Consider the following 16683-nt stretch of genomic DNA (forward strand, 5'->3'; position numbering starts at 1 on the left):
AAGATCCGTGCTGAATTTCCTTACTCTATATGCTTGCTGAAATAAATTAAATTCAGATTATTCGTTCTTTGGCTATTCAAGTTGATAAATAATAGTTGCTAACAGCTACGTCATTAAGTCTCTGGTGAAGAGTTATCTCATTGGCAATCACACAAAATATACTTATTTTTAAATCAACCAACTTCTTAAAAAGATATAAATATTTCGTTGAGTGTATCGATTTGCTAAAATGTCCGACTATTCAAAACAAACTATGATTTGATAATGGATAAACTTTAATAATGATATTTTTGGAACCGAATTACTGGAGCGACTAATCAGTTCTTAATGACGTAGCGTAACAATCCTCCTTATTTTTGAAATTTAATATGTGGGTTTTTATTTGTATTGACAATTGCATAGGTACATGCAGTTATTCTATTTTAAAGGAGAACAATGGCGTAGGTTCGTTAATAAGGCAAAGTCTTATTAAGATTTTAGTTTTTGATTATTGGTATCATTAAATCTCTTTTAAATCAACATAAACTATTAAGTACAAAAAGCCCATTTGAAACTTAAACCGGCAACCATAGATATATAACAATGCGACTAATATTCTATGCTTTTGAAAATGCAGTGCAGTTGCTCATCACTATGCCTTAGTTTAAACTTAGGTGGATTTGTTCAAATATAAAATTCATTTTAACATTTTGAATGATACAATACATAAATATAAGAAAATAATTTTACATATTATCTTTCATTTATAAAACCATAAACATAAATATATATGCATAAGACAATATGTATTTGATAGTATCTTATATTCATATGAATTAGTCAGAAAATCAGTTTTAAGCAGACAGACAGACAGACAGACAGACAGACAGAGTTAAAATCTTTCTGAGGCAAAATAAAATGTAGATGGTTTTGGATAAGGAACCTTATATATATATAGTTTTCAATTTAGACTCGTGTATATATATATATATATATATATATATATATAGCTTTTTAGGTGGTTTTTGCTAAAGGTATTTTTTGTTATGTAGCTTTTTAATTTTAAACATTATACACACCATGCATAGTCTTTCAAAAACGAATTACATCCGTAAAAATACAAAAGAAGTGGCTGTTTTGGTCTTTTCTACATAGAAAGTGTGCACCGATTTTCACGATACGATGAATGCTACCTTGTCTTCCTGTAGTTGTTGGGATGTTGCTGTATGCTACTATCGGATAGATCCGTTGATTTAATGTTGTACATTAAGGTGGCATAATTTCATGACATCAATGATAAAATACAATATTATAGTGAGTATTATTGATACGCAAAGAAAATATGGTTTGTGGCGCAAATGGAAGATTTTTTTGGGGATGCAACTGAAAGATCTGATTGGTATCAAAGAAATGCCAATTGACGTTATTACTGCATGTAATTTTTCTTTCAGACGATGTTGATTTGCTTGCACATTGTATTTACAGTTCCGATTTTTTGGTTTTTGATCATACCGATAATATAGATTTCCAGTGGGTTTTATTTTCTATACACATTTTCAATGAACGTTTTCTAATCAGAGGATGGTTGACTGCGATCCTAAAAGAGTAGTGTAACAACGCTCAATGATCATTTTCTTGTACTAAATCAGGAACCTCGTCAATGACTGATATAGGCTTAATTTTTACCATTTTTGTTTTAAAACTTAAGGATGTTTGCTCCTCCATATTTTGATTTTTTGCCAGATTTTCGGAATTCTCTGGTTTTATCCATGTATTGTCGTTGAAAAAATTTGCCCACTAACCCCTACTTTTCTTTTCATCATTTATTTACACAAAGTTTAAAAAGACATATTTCAAAATTTTATAAAATTCTTGTTATTTTTTCATAGTTCTTGAAACAAATAAGGTGCCAATGTTGAATATATAAAAAACCTAGAGAGAATTAATTCCCGCCAAATTTTCAATGGCTTATATCTAGAAAACGAGCACACGGACCCTCTTTTTTTCTACTTTTTTAGTTTCTTTATTTATATACTATCAATTCATAATAGTCTTTTAAAAAGCTTGTTATTTTTTAACAGAGTGATGAACATCCTTAACTTCTTTTTTTTATTTAAAAAGTAGCAATAGGACTATTCAATTGGTGTGGCATAGTTATAAAGGGAGGTTATCAACTGAAACACCACTGGTTGGCGGGTATATGCAGAATATGATCAGATATGGTCTTCTGCCACTCGCAAGTTATCCCACAACATGCATATCTATTTGGAATGGAAGCGTTAAATCTGATGTCTTGTTAAGGAAGACTGCCACTCTGTGCACAGTTAATTAATCCTTGCAACAACTCTTTGGGAGTTTTTAATTGGTTTGTTGTAAGATCTAAAGTGTGGCCCGTCAACCTCAAACTACCGTAGGAGTGGAAATGTAACTATCTCACCCACTTTAAATAATCTATCGTTAATCATTCATTATTTTTGTCTCTAACATGCAGACCCAAAAGTGTGACTGGGGAATGGAAATATGGTTACTTGGTATTCTTCCGACCGCTAGTAAAAACGCTTGCCAAAGTGGGGCGTCCGTTTGGCTGTGCGGGATGTACCAAGTTTGCAGCCACATCCGGTCAGGATGGGGACGTTAAATTCGATGCCTCGTGTTAAGAGAGTGTCACGCTCTTTGTACGTTCAGAACCCTTGCAACAACTCTTTGAAGGGTCCATATGTGATCTGTTGCAAGGGAAAGTTTTTGTCCCTATCCAATATACCCTCATTTTCCCGTGGCAGTCCAAATTTCCCCGACCATCATCTCTATTACAAGACCTACCTATTGTATTTATTGTTAGCATGTTCTCGTCCTGAACATGCATGCAATATTTGCCACTGGACGTTTAGCAACCAACAATCAGTCAATCAATCTAACATACAGGAAATATTTGTCCGGACGTTAAACAAACAATATTCAATAAATCAAAGGATTGATACCTTAACATCTAAGTCTCGATATCTCAATGATTTTCAAAATAATTTACGACTAGCGGGCAACAAATGATGTCAGCTAATGACGCAAGCTGCCGTTAGGTGGGTATCGAACAGATTTGATGTTTTAAGAAACGATAGTGTAATTTTGTATGTGAATGTCATGCTGCTCATTTAGAACTCTAAATTGGAACAACAAAAATTCGTCTTCATAACTCTACATAATTTATGTGTTCTGGCATTGATATCAGAAATGTTCCAAGCTTAAACCGGTGCAATCCAGTTCACCAGTCAGGCTTACACGAATCGTCTGCATTCAATCAATAGTCTTCTTCCGTAACAGACATTGATTTTTTTGTGTGTATTGTTGTTTGAATTCGTCGAAATATTGTGTATTTTTTATGAAAATTTTACATTCATAGTGTTAAAAAATTAATATATTGAATCAGTGGACCGTGTAGCAAAGCGTGTCCATGTTTTTCTACCTGCTAAATAATAGCCAATAGCGTTAACTGTCTCATTATCATTTATTAAATGTACATGAGAACACGGATTGCTTGTGAAGGAGCGTTTTTTCATTCATATTTATTGTGTCTCGGTAAATTAAACATTTAATCGTCAGAGCCGGCTTTTATTTATTCAGCAGTACTAGTTCTGTAGCAACAGACGACTAATTACAAACATACTGGGAGCGGTAAGTGTATTTTTAAGTTTATATAATTATGTTAATATCAGCGTGATTAGTAGTACAATGTATACAGAATTATAAGAGATTTTGATCATTTCTTTAGCAGTTTCTGGTTTTTTTTCTTATTTAGATTAAAATATGTCGCCGTGTCTTTATCAATAAATCAGGTTAAAATGAAACAAAAAATCAATTGTATAGTATGAAGTCAGTTTTCTTCCTTGTAAGCTAGTTGAATAGGAAACCCCACTTCCCATGTGTTTTGTGTTATTTAGCGTTGAAGGTTAAAATAGAGATACCGGCGAAATCAATCGAAACACGTTGTTGATGTAAAAATGGGTTTTAAAATGTGTATCAGGGCCAGATTGCGGAAGCTCCATGCTTAATTAAAAAAAGCAATATATGATTTTCACAATTTTTTTTTCATTTTTTGTTTAAATTTTATAACTTTATTTTCTGTTCATATTTTGATCATAAAACAATTAAGTTTTCCACCGCCTTCCCTATTCAGAAACAAGATTATATGGGCTTTTTTCTTGTGAAAAATAACTTCTACCTTCTCTTTGTTCACCGCCACGTGTGTTTGTTTGTGTTTCTCTTCGGTAAATTTGTGATTGTTTATCGGGGTGTCTTTAAGTTAAAATGTGTAATTTAATTTGATTACACTGTATCACATCTTATTTTCTTCGTGGTATTGACAGGGCTTGAATATTTGCACTATGGGCTGGTATGGCTCGATCGGGCTATACAAATTATCTCCCTTTGACAAATTTTATTAAAATTCAAATGTTCGATCCGGAAATGCAATCTAAAACTTTACAGTAATTTTTAAAAGAAACATAATTAAATATTTATGTGTAGAAAATCATGTTGTATCATGACTTTTGGGAAATATTTTTTGCACTGTTGATTTTTTTTAAAGTATGGCAAAATTGTTTTCAGCTGTTCTTCTTACATGCCTGTAGCACTCGAGTGTATCAGTGCACTTTCAGATAAAAAGAGAGAATCATCAACAAAAAAAGAATCGTCAAGATAAAAGACATAAAAAAAAAGTGAGAAACAAAGACATTCCGAAAAATTTGATTGAGTTTATTTAGACAGATCGAGATATATCAGCTCAAACTGAAGATACAGAACTTTATTGATGGAACCATGAAGCATGCTGCAGTGAACATGTAGTCAATATATCATCATATGATACTTCTTTATACCTGTACACAATTATGAAATGTTTAAAACTTTTGGAGGTAACTGACGGAAGTTTAAACCGCGATTAAGTCGATCAAGAATATTTTTTCTAGTAATGGAAATGTATTAATTGATTAATAGTCCATTTGCCAATTACCGATTTGATTCTGTCATTACACACTTTTTAAACAAATTACTCCCTTTTGTCAATCGTAGACTGGTTCCATACCGGACAAAATTGGCTTTTGCCAATGCAAAGCATGATGAATTGAAAGTGATGTATCGGCGGTTTAACTTATTTTTCATAAAAAATAATTTCTGATGTCAAAAGTATTTAGTTAAACAACACATTTATGCAATTAAAAAAATTGAAAACCTTATAAATTACTCACATTACGCACAGGTAGATTTGCTCTTTCTGCTAGCTCTCCATTGTAAATAAAATGTAATGTCCCTCATAAGGGAGACAACTGAAGAAGGGATCTCTAATTGCAGGGTCAATTAAGGGAATTGGCAAATAGCCTATTGTTATTTAACGTCCAATGTTAAAGAAATTTATTGATGAGTATTACTAGACTTTGACTCGATAATCGCTTCAGATGGCATTTCGAAGTAATGGTTTTATTAGGGGTGTTGGTCAAGGTTTGGTCAGCAACTGGACTGATATCAACAAAGTTGAAAAGTACCTATGATTCAGTTTCGGAATGAAATAAACAAGAAATGGAAAAGGCAAAAGAAACAAACACCAAAAAAAAACACATATATATATACTCGATTCAATTTCGGAATGAAATAAACAATTTATGGAAAAGGCAAAAAAAAAAAAAAAAAAAACCCCACCAACAAACCACACATATATATATACTCGTTATTTGTATCCGGGTACACAAATGAGGAAGGTAGTTAGGCAAAATGATTTTTATTTTGAAACTAAGATTAGGTGGGTTGCAAAATACACTATATATTTTATTGAGGAATACTTAGAAGCAATAATAACTTAAGTTATTTTTCCAATTAATTTGGTAAAGGTAAATTACAGGTGAAAATGGACTAAATATTATTCTATTTTATTTTGTGGTATAACCTACTTCTCTTATTTCGTAATGCACTAAGCGGATTTCATTAATCTCGTCTTTGGAATTATAGTTTGGCAACCCTTTTGTGTACTGCAGATCCTTAGTATCAATCCGGAGATTTATTGTATTGTTCAGATTCTATCGCGCCGGATTTATATTCGAACTGTTTTTGTTGATTCGCGTTGACCGACATAGCTTCACCGTAAATAGTAATTTAATCATTAATTTGGGTTTTAAAGTCGTTAATCTTTCTAAAATACGAATAGATACTATTTCTACCTGGACACCGAGTAATATATATTGTATATGTGCATGGAGTGTTAACATTGTGAAATCATGGATCAAGGTTTTTAATTCAACGAATGCTATAGATACACTGACAAATTGCCGACCGTGTCATTTTCTTCCCATAAATGCACACAAAGAGTTAAATGATATATTATCAAAATGCAACACAAGGAAATAAAAGAGTCCAAGGCAATTGATTAAATAGAAAAATGTTATCATATTAAACGAGTATTCGGGAAGTTATCGAATCAATTTCTAATCAACATAATTTATTTAAAGAGGTACTACAGACGACTGTTATCGTACTAGTGCACTGCCTACCAGCAGTTCCCCATGAAACTTGTTGTTAACAATGCCAACGTATCTGTTTCAATTAGAACAAACATTCTATACAACTTATTCTGTTGTGAACACATACGGTTATATATATTTGTTCCATTGGAAATTAAATTTTAGAGTATGTATCCCATTAATTTGTAACTTATATAATTAAGGAATTTCTATTTCACGACGCTTTATCATTTAATTTAAAGATATCATCATGGTTGTACATTAGAAATTAAACACAAGACTACGCTTATCTGTTCGTGTCACATGTACGAACTTTTTATTAATGAAAAATTGAAATATTCATTATTTTTTGTTTTATATCAGCATGATCATGCGTTAGCCATTATAGTCATAGTCTATCTGTGAATGACATAAGACAAACATGTGAATATTTATTTATAAAAGTTGATTTAACACACGTCAATACACATGTTTCTCATTGAAACATCTGCGTTTTATTGATTGAAACTATCATGATTCAGTTGCCCTTTCATACCTAGCTTGAAGTGACCTATTTCATTTAATATTTTGGCACGGCCTCTGGCTCTGTCTTAGAAATTATATATACACGTAGTTGACAGCATACGCTCACTAAAGTGCTATGTTAGGGAAATGAAAACACAAAAAAATGCAATGAGGGAAATTAAAAAGGATTTGAAGCTTTGAAAGGTTGTAGACCATCAGTTAAGACAGTGGACGGATAACGTCATCGACAACCATGGGAATGCCTAGAATCGTGGGCTTCCTCCGCAGAAACCTTGATCGTTGTAAACCGTGGGTCTTGGCCCACGCCTTTTGCGCACTGCTCCATCAGTAGATCGATCGAGTACGCCTCTTGACACATGAACTAAATTCAAGATTCAAGATTTTATTCATAACCTCGGACACATACAGGTGTACAAGAGGACTTGAACTTGAACAGGTACAGTGCTTAGCGGTCTGTGTGTGCTTGATTATGCAGTACATGTCACTGGATTATGTGAGCAGCAGTGTTCTCGACTGACTACTTCGCTCTGTTCATAAATTGATTGTAGCGTCATTATATACAAGCGGATTTCAGATTATGGATCATAGAACGAAACTGATCACCTTACACAACTGACGTATTAACAGCGACTTTCTTTTCGTTTCAAAATCCAAAACCATCTCGGGGAGATCTTATGAACTAGAATGTAGAGACAAGCAGTGGATCCAAGGCCGTACACTCCGGCTGATGAAATCAAATTCATCTTCCCATACTTTTTCAGATATACTGAGACCATCTCGTGACAGATAAGAAATTACGATTGTCACTCATTGGAATGAAAATGGGTATGGTAGACACTAAAGGAACATCACAAAATATATAGCAAGGGTTGTTTTGCGTGTAGAAGTATTTGCATTCTGAACAAATGACATCGGATTTAATATCAAAATATTGACTTGCTAAGTTTTATTTTGATTGATTGATTGGTGGTTGCTTAACGTCCACTGACAGTTTTATTTTGAACTGAAATGACCACATCTGCATTTTTTAAAGGGTTAAATAAATATTTTGTGCACCAATATAGTTACTTAACCATGTTAACCTAACAACACGGAGATACGCCTGACGAGCACAGCTACTCTTTATGGAGATACACTCGCCTTATTTATTTAGATTCTAGTCTTTTTTACGACACTTAAGATTACATTTGAATACGCTAGAGCCACTCTTGTATATCTATCACTAGTCGTGTCGTTATAGATTCTTAGGGACATCAAGAAACTGTCAAACATTAAGATATAAAAATGTACGTTGTTTTTTTAATGTCGAGTAATAAATAGCATTCGAAATTAAGTTGTATAGAATTGTAAATGAACAGGTAATTAGCTTATATCCGTTTTAATGCAAAAAAAAATATAAATCAATGTTATTGTTGTATAATATTTTTGTCACATAATTTAAATGGGATAAAATATGCCGTTTCTTTGGCATTTTAATATTTAATAACGCTTTTACTGTTCGGTTGGATTATTTATTGAATTGTATAATACCAGCATTCTAGGTTCTAGTTAATTGATTAATGTTCTTGCCGACTTCACTTCTTTAAATCAAGGTTTACAATTACATTTCAAAGTGTTCGTAAATAAATTATTAGCGACGCCATGACACCATTTCATATTCAGCTTCTTAGCAACCTTTCATGGCGTCTTGCTTCATCTGTTTTCAAGTCAGAAAGTGTAAAATTATTAGCGATGCCATGACATCATCCATATTCAGCTTCTAGCAACCTCTCATGGCGTCATGCTTCACCTGTTTTTAAGTCATAAAGTGTTAATCGTGCTAACTCAACAACATTAAACAGTTGAACTTAAAAGAAAATTTAAAAAAATTCAAGAGTCGAAGGCTCAATGTCTCTCATTGCAGTATAACTATAAACTATAAATGATATTAACGAGACTAGTGTGTCAACATGCACATGCATGTAACATAGATAAGCAGTCATCTGTAACAGTCACTTACTCGTATTTAATAATTCGGCTTATAGTTTATGTTGGTATCGGTCTAGTAGTTTTATCATTCAATATACAGTGTTTTTCTTTATCCGATTACTGGTGTCATCAGCTAATAAGACTGAAATTTTCGAAGTTTCATGTGCTACAGACAATTATTTCGTTCATCAATATACAGATCAGAAAAACCAACCAAACAAAAACATCCTCTTGTCTTTTATATAAAGCTGTCTGTTTTGTATTGCTGTTGTTGTTGGTTAGCTGTATCGTTGACGTATTATATAAAATCGATACATTTCGTTTATTCAAGATAAACTTACAACTCAAATATTTGCAGTTTCGATCTATTAACTACATGTAAAACTCTCTGTGTTTGTGTTATTTTACTGGAGACATTTATTAATTTATTAGAAAACAAATAGTGATTTGTAACAGTGTTTGCGTACCATTGTTCATTCAACAATGACGACAAATGAAAGTAGAATGTGTTGAACAAATCAATAGTATTGTACATGATCCACAGCCACAGAGGATTGTCCATGTTTACCTTTAAAGTATATACCATACAATGTAGAAAACGCTGGTGGTTATAACAACCATGTGTAACAGTACCCCACCACTTTGTTATGTGTCTGCCCGGAGCCAGGAGCTTATAATACAGCGGTTGCCGTTGGTCGCTTTCTGTCACAATTGTTTTTCGTTTATTGTTGTACATAAATTAGGTTATTGGTACTTCTCTTTTGATAAGTTTCGCACTTTCCTATCGCGAACCCTTTATAGCTTGCTCTGGGGTATGAGTTAAACATATTGTCGAAGGCCATATAGTTCCCTTTGCGTGTTTCCTCATTGGCAATCATAGGTCTTTTTACCAAAGGTCATTAGTTATTTATAGATTGAAGGTCTGCAACGAGGAATTTGAATCGTTATTTTAGTTAAGTTACATGTTTATAGAAGCAATACAATCAAGTGAGAGAAATCACTGAAAACATAAACCGGTAAAATCGGTATACTAAATCTAAAGGTAAATTTCCACAGTGTTTATAAAAAGATGTGAAATGATTGCCAATATGACAAGTTTTCATCAGATACCAAATGATGTAAAAATAGCAACTGTGGCATAATGGGTCACTATTTGGCTTTCACATCACATGAGAAAAACTATAGAAATAAGTTGAAAATGGCTCGACCAATCAGATCGCCACAAAGCAGGCAGAAAAAAAAACATACTTGACCCTAATTGTACAAAAAATATAACTGCAACAAGGTAAACATTTGAAAGTTCACGCAATTTATAAAAGATATATAAAAAAAATTCAACAATCAAACCACGTCATTTGTCTGAGCTGTATTAAAGATTTCAAATGGATTTCTACTTTCCTAGTTACCAATAGAAGCTCGAAATGACTTTGTGATATGTTAATTAAAAATCTTACGACTGAAATATGAAGTAAACCGTAAAACGTATAAAATATCATGTTAATACCATGTTATCACCTGAAATCTAGAGAGATCATCTTGCAGCCTTCAACAAAGTTCGAGTGTCAAATGACATGGATTTCATGCCTCTCTTTCTATCTAGGTTTAACCGACAGAATATGAAAAGCTAAGCAGCAAAAACAAAAAAATCGATAGATATCTAATGAAATTCTCAAGGACAATATCAATTTCCCATGCAGAGTTATCGGTCTTTGCTCTCTCTGCATGAGAGATTGCATCACTATAGCACATTGTTAGGATTATCTCTGTCTGTGTCTGATTTGTAGTCATAGCAAATAATCTTTTGTTCTTCGTAATATTTATTTTAGGTTACGTAATACTATTTTAATTTATTCAGGTATATTAAGGATAATAGATATTTCTTTCCCAGTCTATTACTTTATTTAACTGCACTATATAACCGTTAAAAGTTATGCAAAGTACACTATACTAGAGGTGTTTACTAGAACGACTTTTGGCTATCCACGAGAGTCTCGCATGGTCGGTACAATGCACACAAACTAACGTATAACATACCCAATAGACGTCATTCATAGAAAATATTTTAGTTATTATGGAAAATCCCACATCATGTATGGAAAAATACTCAAGTTCCTACTGTAGGTAAACTTTCAACCGATCATTAATATGTATGAATTTATTATTAGATTTATTTTCTCACTGAACGGCGAGGGTTACTAGTTTAATCTGATCAGACACAGAATATATGCATGTTTAATTGACCCGTTTAATCCACAGGCACTTGTTTCAGAAAAAAAATTTCCTATATATATTAAGGTATATAGGAAATTTTTTTCTGAGACAAGTGCCTGTGGTTTAATATTATCATGTCGTTATGTAGGGATGAAAACATGCAGATAAAGCGTATTTGAAGTATGTCCCGTGTTCTTCACATGCAAGTATATCATAAATTATCACTGTTCATGAATTCAGAATATATGTTCGTATCAAAGTGAGTTGTGTCAATGGTATCCATACCTCATCTCAACACGTCTTATGACTGATCAATCTGAGATATGAAGACGTCATTCCGTGCTCCCCGTCACTGTAATTACATCCACATATAAAAACGTGCAGAATGTTTGTAATATATTAAGTTCGACAAGTCTCCATCTTATTGGAAATGGGTAAAACCAAAAATGATATAGAATCGACAACCGCAAAAATTTATTTTGAGCTACACATACAAATCTTACTTTTACCAGCAAACATCAAATAAGAAAATAAAAGTTCTTTCCATTGCCAAAGAAACAAAGGCAGAATGTTTAAACTGTATCCCAGGCAACGAAAAGATATAAATAATTTAGTATAACACCAAGGTTTTAGTACACACAACGTGTGTTAATGGAATAATTTTCGTCAGCTTATCTCGAGACTACAGGGTTGCTTTGGAAGCCTAACAAAAAAGCCTTTGAGTGATAACGCATTAAATTGAATCCAAGAGTGACTAACTAATGTTCAATGCATGTATTTAATTTGCAAACAGACAATTTTATGATTTAGATAGACCATTTATGTAATGCCAGTATCGAAGTAATAGCGTCTTGACAAATGGTTTCAAAGGGGGAGTGACGTGGATGGACTTACAATCAATCAGCAATGATAAAGACCAAGTCTTAGTAAACTTAAGAATGGTTCTCCGCGTAAAATATTCTGTATGCCTTTGGAATATACAAACTTGTCAAAAATCGACCGGGTACCAGTCAAAGTAAACGGTATGACACACAAAACGTACGACACACGTTTCCCCCCCCCTTTTCTGAATAAATTCAAAAAGAACAAAGTGGAGAGGTTGGGGGGGGGGGGGGGGGGGGGGTTGGCTACATGACTGTTTAGACAATCGAAAGGTTCGAACAATTTGACAAATGTTTCATTGGTTCGGGGTCATTTGTAGCTATAGTTGACGGTATGTGTTTTGCTCATTGTTGAAGACCATCTCCCTTCAGTTTCACAAAGAAACCAACCACATCTACTTAATTTGATAATGACGTATGTTGTTGCGTATAGGTTATTTATGTGGTCAAGGTATTTATGTGGTCAAGGTATTTATGTGGTCAAGGTATTTATTAATCAAATGGTAATATAGAGACACAAACAAAACAAGTTAAGTTATTTAGTTTTAATATCCACCAGGTCGTACATATTATTATAAACATGAAAACATGACCTTGAAATCAACTTGTGTAAGGATTTAACATTGAATAATGTTTTAATGTTTAACCGCATTTGTATGGCTGACTTAAAACTATAAAAAAAAACAAGGTTAGAGACCGGATCTATAAAAAGGCCTACTGTATGATTTACATAATTAATGTTTTCTTACATCTCCAGCCTCTTTAAAATATTGAAAATAAAAATTAGACAGGAGTTACGAAAAGATCTACATTATGATTTATCGGACCACAGATGAATTATCACGTTGTGATTGGTTAAACGCCGTCACGTGGTGACCCCCTATGAGACCGTATGGGGTTAGTAAGTTTCATATGGGGTTCATGACGCCGTAATGGCGACGTCATCTATCAATGTTGTTGTGTTTCATTGTTTATTTTTCAACAAAACGCCGCAGAAAAAGTCCAGCGTCCGATAAATTCGTTATACGGTTAAATACCGACCCCCTACGGATCCATAGAGGGTGAATAAAATTCATAGGGGACTCGGGCTCCGGCCTCACCCCCTATGGATTTTACTAACCCTCTATGGATCCGTATGGGGTCGGTAGCGAACCATATAACTTATAATGGTGATGTCTGCATTATGATATAAATCTTTGATTGGTACACCCTACTTTAAAATGTATAAAACCGAAGTTTAAAAATGATATATTCAAACTGTTTAGATAATGATTATGCAAACTATATCATTTCTTTATTCACCTTCACCTGTAATTTTGTACGCTTTTTGTAAAGTGTAGTTTCTTTGACCTACTGTTACTGTTGAAAGCACATTATGTCCTTGTTTGTATACTTTGCCAACTCTAAATAATGCTACTTATTATTTATTTATTAATACTTGATCGATGACTGTTAGTCCCCGAGGATATCGACAGCCCTGTAGTCAGTGCTCCGATACTGACATTATTAATAATATGTACTTATTTTATAACCCACGTTTATAAATTCAGTTATTTTTAAGAAACTCAGGTTGGTTCAAACTCATTTAGGCAATGTTGACCTTTCATGAAATTGGCTATTCTGTAATGTTCCTCTTTGGTCACAGAGCTTTTTACGTTGCCACATATTTATGCATCAGAGGACATATTTGGTTCGAGTGTTCCTGATAACGGTAAATGCAAAAAACGCGTTTGAAGCACGGAATTTATAAAATGTGTTTTTCATTGAAATGTTCCATCTTCATTCAAATATATATGTATATCATGTATATTGAATAAACATAAACATTTCAAATTTGAATAGGTAATGTGATGCCTCGTTCACACGTACATTTAATTCGAATCGAATGCGAATCGAATTCGCTAATCGCGTTCACACACTCTTCTTTTTTAATTCGAATTGATTCGAATTGGCTAATTCGAATTATCTAATTCGCATTAGAAATACGTTTTTGTTATTACGAATTAAAGTTAACGTCGTTAGGACAGTAAAGTGAAATTGACGCGCATTGCAAGGCGAATTAGAATTGACGTTAGGACGTAAAACGTTTCGAATGCGAATTAAACTAATTCGAATTAGTTAATGCGAATCGAATTCGAATTACGTGTGAACTCAGCATGAGAATGTCCAATTTCACTCTATCACATTTCTACGTTCAATGCCCATGAATTCGGGTCGTCAGTAGAGAGGCGAAAGATACAAAAAGCACATCCAAACTCGTAAGTCGAAAATATGACATTCGCCAATGACTTTTAATAAGTACATTTTACATCTAGAAAGTCATGTGTGTCAATACACATAATGATAAACCATGACGATGATGCATTATTAATTGACATGCGCAGTCGTTGACGCACAGCTTACCACACTTATATATAAAGACTTCAACGTTACAATTAACAAACAACGAACAAAGCTAAAACATTTTTTTTACAATATAGAAAACAATTCAAATAGAATGGACGAAAAACATAAAACGAAAGGTATGTTATATACTAGTCTTATGTATATATATATATAATGTGTGACTAGGAGTTTGTGGCTTCAAATAATATTGTGTCGACTTAATTGGAATGAATGGAAAAATTATCACATTTAAATTTGATAAAAAGTTCAGTCTTTCAAATCAAATCAAACTTTACTTCAACCATTTTTCTTTTAAGAGTTCTAAATATAATTCAAATCAATATTTGCACAAAATAGACATACTTTCTGTATAGACAAGAGAATTCTGATTACGCAATGTATAATAATCCATACAATGTTATTACTCCAATATCCATCTGCAAGCGGCTGTGTAATCATAATGCTTGTTTGATTTTGAAAAAAATGTGTTGTTGTCATGATGAAAACCTTTTATTGCTCTATTGGATTTGATAGATCGATATAAATGCCTTGCTGTTGGTCTCAGGGGGAATGGTCAATTTAAATTGAATAAATACCAACACTGTTTGAAAATGAAATTGGTTACCTTTCCATTACAGATCTTAATAATCGATTCTAGATTAATATAACTCCGTAGACAAATCCTTTTTTTTTTTTTTTTTTTTTTTTTGTGCCTTAAAAATTGCTTTAGTCTCTGCTTTGTGACGTTATTGCCTTTCCTGAAGATAAATGGTTCATATTTTCTCTTCTTACTCAATAAAATTAACCCTTTCTTTGAGTTACGACAGAAGAGGGAATTCACAGATGGCATTCGTGTTATCAGGTATGCCAATGATGTAATTTGGGGGTAAAAAAACTAAATACTCTGTAAATAATTCCAAATCGACATTGATGGACCATCCGATGATATGACAGTCAATGGGATGACATTAATTGTAATATTTTAACTTCAAGATTGATTAACACCCTTCAGTAGCACCTGAGATCACCCCAGTTTTTGGTGGGGTTCGTATTGCTTAGTCTCTAGTTTTCTATATTTTGTCTTGTGTACTATTATTTGTCCGTTTGTCTTTTTGTTTTTTAGACATTGTGTTGTCAGTTTATTTTCGATCTTTGAGTTTGACTGTCCCTTTGGTATCTTTCACCCTTCAAATATAGCTCGATTAAAGTTTTTTTTTTAAGTGAACGCAGCGAATAGTGTTGTAATCTTTTATGTCCTTGTTTACTAGATTCGTCATGACAATTGAAGCTTGTATGAAAAAGACCTCGCGCTGAAATGTACTATAATTGAATGCACATTACCAAAATTGAGTCATTGGAACGAAATTTCCTGTCACAAAGACTAAAAAATAAATGATGATATATACACTAGACTTTTTGTTCAATAAAACAAATAAAAGTTTAACAAAGTATTTTCATATTTATCCACAATGTAATTGTATATAGGATGCATAGATTTATGTTAACGTTAGGCCAAATAAATGTTGTTGGGTTGCTTTACCTACCATTTTTATACACAAAAAAATGCCTACTCTTAAATAAGCAGAAAGGTTTTGATTGGCCATGATGGTAGCATATCTTGAAAACATTGCTGATGGTCCTCATCAATTCATAGTTATACACCCAACTACCCTTTTTCTAAAGAACACTTCAAGAAAGGAACCCTAAACGCGCACACACTTTTGTTTCGCCTGAATGGTGAGTGTATATGTTAGACTCAGATCAACGTCCGGCCTCTTAATCGATGTCCGTTTCTCAGATCGACGTCAATCTGATCTTACATATATATTTACTATGTTTTTTGAATGAAACATGCTTATGCATGCCTTAACACATTATATATTGTATGTAAACAAGTAAGAATCTTATAATTATCTTCATTGTACGTGCCAATATAATATGTCGAGTGTCATTGACTCTTTGTTATTGTTGTTGCCTTTAGGTTTGTTTACAATTGCGCAATTAGTTCATTATTTTTGTGCAACTCATGCAGACTTTCGGTTTTCGTTTCGAAACGCCCTTCATCATTATTTTCTGTTGTTTGTTTACTATTGCACAATGAATTAATTGTTATTTTGCAACTCATGCAGTAAGTTTAAGTTTCATCATTGTTTTCCGTGTACACTAAAATAGCATCTTTTAGTCCATAGCATTAGTATACATGGTAGAAAGGGTCATAGAGCAGACGTGAATTA

General features: G+C 33.0%; 1 protein-coding gene across 2 annotated transcripts in view; it reads left to right on the forward strand.

Moving 5' to 3' along the window:
* Positions 1-3085: 3085 nt before the first annotated feature.
* The window catches only part of LOC143041908 (sodium- and chloride-dependent taurine transporter-like), a 34406-nt gene continuing 20808 nt past the window's right edge, over positions 3086-16683 (forward strand). Inside the window, exon 1 of one of the 2 annotated variants that reach the window (XM_076214044.1) lies at positions 3086-3645. Coding sequence is in view for 1 of the 2 variants with exons in the window: in XM_076214045.1 (XP_076070160.1) it covers positions 14562-14586 (25 nt within the window). In the remaining variant the exon portion in view is untranslated. Of the gene's footprint in view, positions 3646-14474; positions 14587-16683 lie in introns of those variants that run through there. The other variant, XM_076214045.1, reaches the window with a different exon arrangement.

This window comes from Mytilus galloprovincialis, chromosome 8 (assembly GCF_965363235.1).
Source record: "Mytilus galloprovincialis chromosome 8, xbMytGall1.hap1.1, whole genome shotgun sequence".
NCBI lineage: Eukaryota > Metazoa > Mollusca > Bivalvia > Mytilida > Mytilidae > Mytilus > Mytilus galloprovincialis.